The sequence below is a fragment of the Eurypyga helias genome, unplaced genomic scaffold (assembly GCF_000690775.1).
Source record: "Eurypyga helias isolate BGI_N326 unplaced genomic scaffold, ASM69077v1 scaffold27974, whole genome shotgun sequence".
Taxonomy (NCBI): Eukaryota; Metazoa; Chordata; class Aves; order Eurypygiformes; family Eurypygidae; genus Eurypyga; species Eurypyga helias.
The window spans coordinates 12,540-20,503 of NW_010247459.1; the positions used below are offsets into that span (position 1 = coordinate 12,540).

At 45.0% G+C, this 7,964-nt stretch overlaps 1 protein-coding gene across 1 annotated transcript in view; it reads left to right on the forward strand.

Moving 5' to 3' along the window:
• Positions 1 to 4,221: 4,221 nt before the first annotated feature.
• Positions 4,222 to 7,964, forward strand: part of HTR4 (5-hydroxytryptamine (serotonin) receptor 4, G protein-coupled) — a gene marked incomplete at its 3' end in the record, with an annotated part of 23,899 nt that continues 20,156 nt past the window's right edge. Inside the window, exon 1 of the mRNA XM_010150739.1 lies at positions 4,222 to 4,247. Coding sequence (XP_010149041.1) covers positions 4,222 to 4,247 — 26 coding nt within the window. The remainder of the gene's footprint in view (positions 4,248 to 7,964) is intronic.

Consider the following 7,964-nt stretch of genomic DNA (forward strand, 5'->3'; position numbering starts at 1 on the left):
AAAAAGAAGTGGAAGTACCTCCTGCTACTGTCTGGGAATGAATGAGCTGGGGACTGGTTTCATGTGGCTCAGAGCCATGGGGTCTCTCAAAATGTATTCCAGAAATCAATGTATTATCTTGTCTGTGCCAAGTCTTCCATTAGCAGGGGTAACAAGAAACAACTCTTTCATTCCTCTAGATTCTTGAAACTGGGAAACTATCCAGGAAATATTAGAAGTTAGACAGCCAATAGCTGTATTTGTCTTTTATTGTCCAAGGTGTAAACAAGCAGTGGGAAAAGTACACAGCCTGGATATTTTGATGTGCAGCCTGATACAAGGGCTCTTCCACCAATTTTGACTGAATGCCTCTCATTTAACAGTATTTCTCTGGTTGTAAATATTCCTTGTAAGAGCAGAACAGGGCCTTCTTGCTTTTTGATTTGAAAGTCTTGCAACCTCTAGGCTTTCAGCAAAGATGGGCACACAGGTTTTCCCTGCTTTGAAAAAGAGAACTTAGTACAGGAGTACCAGTAACAACCAAGAACAGCCACTATGGTGTTTTGATAAAGTTATCACTGGGGAAACAGGTGTGTGTGGATAGGGCAGGACTTTTTCATTTTATGGGAAAAGTTATAATAAGACTGGGAAATAAATGCTTTTAGCCCAGCAGCAGCTCACTCTTGAAGAGTGCATCCTAGTTTGGCACCTGGTTGTTGCAGAAGTCATCACACATTTCTCAGAGAAATCTGGGCACTCAGATTTAGGCTCATGTTTCCTTGTTTCTCATGAGTCTAAATCTTGACTTTTCCAGCTCACTCCCATGCCAGAGGAGGTTTTGTCACAGTTCTGCATCAAGTTACTCCCTGTTTCTAAACTGCTGAGATCAACTTGAGACAGTTGTACGTGGATATGTAATGGTGACATTGCTGTGTCTCTGTAAGGTAATATTTTATACAATGACTGAATTACAAATATTCTTGTTCAAAAATACATAATAGGCTGTCTTCAACGTTTATAGAATATGGAAGTGAAATGAATGACAATTCATGGGAATGCTGCTGGGAAATAAGGTGCTTTGTTAAATCAGCTCTCCTGAGCATAGCTATGTTGTATTTGTCATTTGAACACGCAGCCTGCTCTAAGACTTCTGTATGACATGAGATAGGCACTTATCTGGAAAACAGAAGATAATCACATTATTAAGATGGAATATGCACCAAAAGTCAGGTTTATTTTTGTGCTTCTTTCATCTTCTTTATTAAACTGACATATAGGTTGGTGGATATGGTGGACTTACTTCTCAGGAGCAATTCTAATTAGAAACTCATCAAGAAACTTCTGATTAAAGGTGTGTTTGATCTTTGGTTTTATTCAGCATTCACAAAGCAGAAATGATTGTTACAACATCTCTGCTGCACTTTGTAATGTGCCTAAATTCCTACCTATGCCTAAGGCAGAGATCTGATTTTTTTTTTTTCCCCATATAGAGTATTTAGTAACCTCCTTAAAATAAGCTGACTCGTTAGTATATTTATGTGAAAATAAGAGAGGAATACTCAGCATGTGAAGGGGCATTGGGAGTAAGATTTTAAATATTGAACATATATTGTATGGAACAAAACACAGTGCCAAGGTCCTGCAAACTCCAGGTAGATGTGTAAGATTGCGATTTGTGACTGCACAGGGCTTTGCACAAGAGCTCTCATGTGGTGGTAGTTAGTGGATCCCAGAGTAATTGCAGCAGCTGCCCTTCCTCTCCATAAATACCATGATCCTAATCTAATGCTGATTTGGTAAGTTAATTTTATCTTATATTTTAGGTGACAGTCTAATGGTTTTTAAGGATTGTACTTACACGCATCAGCCTCACAGCAATATCCGTTCATACGTGGGTGTAAATTACACAACTCTTGATCTGCTGCTTGGGAAGGAGCAGAGCCAGGGTTTCATCCTTCATCGTATGAACAGTAGAGAAGGTCGTGGCTGCTGTGCTCCTGTCTAACTTCCCTGCAAGGGGAGAGGTCCTCAGTTTAGGCAGTGCCCAGAGGCTTGCAGGGTCTGGGTTTGTTTCCTGCCTCACTCTCACGTTTCCTGTGTAGCTGCAAACTGCTGTCTCCTTGAGGTCTCAGACCTTCATCTGTGTGAAGATCATGATAAAACATTGCGTAGTTCAGGATCAGTTTTCAGCCCCTGATCCAATTTCCATCCAGAAAAGGCAAGAACAAAAGGCAAGGTGGTGTAAGCTAGGAAATCCTGTGGACCGGCAGAAATCTTTTTTCCTGAGTTTGTTACTTGGAGCCCTCGTGCTTTGCCTGCCAGCCTGAATCTGGGCAGTCCAAAAGCCTGAGGTGTGTGCTGAGCTGGAGCCATTGCTCTGGCCCCTGTGTCTCCTGAGGTCCCAGAGCGTCTGGCAGCCCCAGCACGCGCCCCCCTCCCAGATGGGAGCACGCTCCTCGCACGCACCGGTTGACTGCACAGCCCACACACCGCAATTCTAAAAACATTTAAATAGCCTGTCTTCTTTGCTTCATCTTGACAATTGATTTTAATCAGTATTATCAGCTGCTTAAAACACTTAATTCTCTGAAGTGCTGCAGCATTCAGCCTCCAGGAGATGTGTGGAGTGGAGGTGCAGGATTGGTGATGTCATCTGTAGTTTTGTCCAGGAGGAGGAGGTGGCCTGCAAGTCCTAGTTTCATTGTTCGTGATCCCACTTGGGCTGGGTCTGTTTGCAGTAACATGGTTCATTTTCAGCCCCACACCATTAGTAGAAGTCAGTTGGTTTGCAGAACTTTTCTGAGGTTCCAGCTAGCGTAAAAGGAGAAAACCTCATCCCTTCCCACCTGCCCCACCACCATAATTTATTTGGTTGCAAAAAAAAAAAGAAAGCACTCTAACTGTATGACTGAGTTATTTTGATATATGGAATACTGTTTATTTCTGGCTTGTCAATACTTTAATTAATTTCTATCTGTTTCTAGACCAGAAGTGAAGTACACAGTTGATTTGAATCTGTTAGAAGTTGTCCTGCCATCTGCACAGCCTGAAGCGAAGCAGCACAGGCAGCGTAGCATTTGATGGCATTAGAAGAAATCATATGGTTCTGGATTAATGCTGATTTGTGATTATTAATACTTTTAGTTGGCTGTAGAAAAGAATATGGTAACAACTGGAAAGCCATAGATCAAATAATATCTTCCCTATTGTCATCTTTCTATACAGAGACATGCATTGTTAGGTTTACTCATAAAATAACCTATCTTGATTTTTTTAAGCGTGTAACGCTCAGCCTCTGATTTTATGCCCAGGAATAATCAGGGGAGTAGAAAGTGGGAGAGGCAAATGACAGCTTATTTTTAGTTAAAGATGTACATGAAATATCATGTCAGCTGCAGCTACAGAGGGAAAGCCATGGCTTGATGAAAACAAAGCGGACCTTATTCCATATATTCCCCATATGCTGAGGCCACTGTTAAATCAAGAAGAAAGCTGTCTTCTAGGCTACTACGGCTCCAAGCTTTTTATCTTCTTTAGTGGGAATTACCTACATCCCTTGTTACGAAATGTTCACTACAGTCCCTAGATACCTCCAGGAGATGGTCCAGGTTACCTCTGCAGGCAGAGCTATTCCTTTCCAGCTTGGAAATGGTCCATCCAGCCTCCTTTTTATCAGCTGCGCTCCTCTGCCTCCAAAAGCAAAGTTATTTATTCAACCCTCACTCCCTTTTCTATCTCTCACTCCAGCTGGAGTGTCTGTGCAGTGCCCAAGGTGCTCTCAGCACGGAGCTGTTTGTGACTTCTTCCCACTGTGGTGGTGGGGAGGTCAGAGTGTGACATGTGTAACAAAATCCAGAGGGGCAGTGTGCGTGGCCTTACCAACATGACTGATCTGTGCAGCTTAATTGCTGCATAAAATAAGCAAAAACACTTGAGGTCATTTAGGGAAGTTGGAGTGTTTACAGGAAAGTAGAAATGGAGCTTGAAAAAATAATTACACATTTTTTTATCACATTAATGATATACAGAAGAGCCTTTTAAATGTGTCCATATATGGGTTTTCAGCATTCATTCCACATCAGTATTTCACCTTTTTCCTTAAGTGATTTCTATATTCCTAGTAACCAACAATCATTTTGTCTGGATCTCATTTCCTCATAATAGCAAACCCATCAATCTCTGCTTTATTAAACAGGGTAGCATGCTTGGAAGCCAGAGCACTCAGATTTGATCAAAGATGTTATGCAAACCATTGATTTTAATTTACAGCAATATCCACTACTTACATTATTAACAGCTTTGAATTACTGAGGCTGAATAATTAACAAATATTCCTCCTTGATGATGGGTTATTCAAAAGGCAGATGTACAGAAACATAGCCCAGATGAACATCCTTCCTGCACCCCCAGTGATGCATATGCCTATTTAATGTTCCCTGGGGGAGCAATGCAAGGCACAAGAGAAATACTCTTTGGAGAGGTCTCCCAAATGCTTCCAAAACTATTATCGCAGCAAAAGCTCCATAGACAAGTGTCAGTCTGTATTCCTGACCTGCTGGTCTCTGTGCAGAGCCCTGGGCTGTGGCCAGACAAGTTAAACGATGCAGATCAGGATGCCACCACTTCAGGGCAGGGTTGCCTGTGAATACCAGATGGAAAAAGTGGGCTTAAAACATTGCCCTGCTTCCTGGCTGAAGCCAAAGCCACTCCGCAGTCTTCAAGCAGGGCAACATCTGATGAAATGTGGCTCAGTGCTGGCCACCTTTGGCATTTCCAGAGTTTATTTTGCTGAGTAAACTGCAAAATCTCTGCACCAAAGAAGACCTGAGGTGGGCAATTCTCTTCAGTGTCTGTCCACTTGCACAGCTCTGTGCAGCTGACGAGGCTGGAAGGGATGGAGATCTCTGTACTGGGCAATAAGCTTGTTCCCTGAGGAAGATGTCTGGGAGCACAGAGCAGATCTAACTCTTCACCTGCTATTATGGTCCTTCTCCTGCTTCATGAGTCCAAATGAGAGGAAAACATCTGGGATTCTTACTAAAGGAGACTGCCAATACCTGCCTCGCAAGGACAAATCTCCCTTCCACCCAAACCCACATTCCTGCACTCTGGTTGTCATTGCTTAGCAAAACCCAGCTGAAGTTCACTGTTGGTCTTCCTCTCCGAAGCATGAAACTTGGCCAGTTATAACTTGAGAGTTACAACTTCCTTGCAGCTGTAGGAATTTTCTCTTCAACACAGAAAATCTTGCTGCTAAGGAAGAGCATAGAGGTTTCTGCAGCTGTTTCTGTCCTAGCTGTATGGTGAAAGTCATCATTTCTCCCAACCTCCAGAGCCCTTCTCTCTGGCATCCCTCAAGCTCCCTCCTCCCCCCAGTCCCACAGAACCGCCTGTACCCCTCCTGGGGGGAGCAGTGTGCCTTCAGCAGTCAGCAGCAATTTGGGGCACCCGGCTTGCCCTGCTGCGTGGCACCTGGGTGCTGCCACCGCTGGGGAGGTAGCAGCAAGGGTACTCCTTGCTGGAGGGATGTGGTGTGAAGAGCCTGCCCTGGTGCCTTTCCAGCTGCTGAGTGGGTGGCTCGGTTCACCCGTGAATTTGTTGTATTGGCTACTGTGAAATGTTTATGTGCGAGTTGAACCCCACTGCCTTTAGGATCAGAGCAACTCATTCAAGGAACAGGTCAAATTGAATTGCTTCACTCTTCCTCTCTACATCCCTCCGTGGGATGAGGCCGCAGGGCATCCTGACCCCAAGTGCCTTTTCCTGGGCAGCAGAGCCACCAGCCTGAGAGACAGGGTCCCCACCGCAGGGAGGGGACAGGGATAGAGTCAGTTAGGTTGGAAAAGACCTTTAGGATCATTGAGTATGACTGTTAACCTGCCACTGCCAAGTCCAGCACTAAACCACGTCCCTACAAATACCTTTTAAGTATCTCCAGGGGTGGTGACGTAACCACTTCCCCGGGAAGCATGTTCCAATGCCTGACGACCCTTTTGGTGAAGAAATTTTTCCTAATATCCAATCTAAACCTCCCCTGACACAACTTCAGGCCATTTCCTCTTGTTTTATTGCTTGTTACTTGGGAGAAGAGACCTCTCAGCAGGCAGCCTCAAAACCTCAGGGTTTCCCCTAAAAAGGAGCCAACAGGCTTGGTCGCCAACACCCCTCCCAAAGCAGCAGGGAACGGCATCCCTGTTCACGGGATGTTCACATCCCTTGTAGGGCACCGGGGCAAGGGAGGTGTCTTTCCCCTCTATACATGCTGCAGAGTGCAGATGCAAGGTGCTCAAATAACGCAGTGATGAAAATTGTTTAGGAACAGCAGAAGGATGGGCAAAGCTAGATAAGACAAAATATAAATCTAACTCAGCCTGGCTCTGTATAAACTATGCCATTGTCATCCTCTTTACCTCCGTGACAGCATGTATGTGCTGCCATGCTCACTTGGGAGGAAAAGGAACATCTTTTGTATGGTGCTTTTCAGTGGGGTTTGACATTTTGTTTCACAGATGCAGCCACAGAGCAGTGTTAGACTATTGTGAAGGCTTATTTGGACAGGTACAATTAGAGCTCTGCAGTGAAGGTGCCTTTGATCCCGGCATCCCCATTGTTCCTGAGGCTTTTCATCCCACCCAGTACCCAGCTAGGCGGCCTGTGGCTGAGACCTGCCTTTGAAGTTGTTTCTGTTCCTTTCCCCTTTAATTTTCATGGTGTCTTCTGCTGATGAACATTATTAATGAAGGCTCTGGCATTCAGTTGCGCTCAACATAGTGATGCTTGGCAAGTGTCTGCCTTTCCCAGCTGTGCAGCAGCTGTCTGCAAGGGGAGGGTGAGCGGAGGGCTCAGGGCGCTGTGAGCGGTGGAGAATTGCCTTGTGCATCCCGCTCTGCATGGTGCACACGGGGAAGGACCTGCTCCCAGGTGCTCATCCTTTTCCAAAGCACTTTGCTGCAGTGCACGTGCATGCATCAGCAGCTTCCTGCCTCCCAAAATCTCCAGTGCAGGCCTTTCCTTCTGTACAAATGCCATCTTTCAGATCGGATGTGGAGATGGATGGGAGAGTAACTTCAGTCGGGAGGAAGGAGCGACATGCCATTCTAGGAGCAGCAGTGTGGCCAGTGATTCTGTAGGGTGGTTTGGGATTTCAGTGTTGTGATACGAAATTAGATGACAACTACCTTTAGTTTTGAGGAGAGAAACTCTGTATGCAATTTAGGATGGTCACCGGTGATTGAGAAGCACAAAAGCTGATGCCATTTGCTTGATTTTGTATTTAGCATGTTACTACAAAACCGAGGAGGAAAGCTGCCCAGAGGTAGTGCTCACCATCTACTGAGAGTCCAAAGAACAGTCCACAGAGAGGAAGGTGAAGGAAGAGCTGTGAAACACAAGGTGGCTGTGACAGAGACCTTTGCAGCATGACAGAGCATGCAAGGGAGACCCTGCTGTGTGTGTGTGTAGGCATTTTGTCTGCCACAGGCCACTGTCAGAGACAGAGTGATGGGTGAGGCAGATCCTTTTGATCCATAGGAATTTTCTTCTGTCAGGTAGGAGGAGGTGTAACTGCACCAAGGTAGGCAAATTGCAGGCACAAAACCCACTCTGCAAACGTTGTCCAGGAACTAATGACCCAAAGCATCAGGGAGCAATGCTCTCCAATAAAAACTGGAAAAGCCACATTTAATTCAGACAGAGCCTTGTCAACATTTCTGAATGCACCCAACGGTTTTCCCAGAGCTGCTGGCTGCTCAAAAGGGTTCTTGGAGCCTTAATTGCTCGCACTCAAGTTGTGCTAATTCAGTAGACTCTTTCTAATTAAGCACAAACTCTTTCAGACGCTTAATAAAACTACATCTTGACTTCACCTTTCTCCAATCTTAGCATCTATAATTGGCTTGCAGAAAAATAAATGTCTTGCTGGATGCAAACCGATGGCTCCATCTGACCCCTTCGACATAACACTAGAGACCTTTCTCCATTAAGCA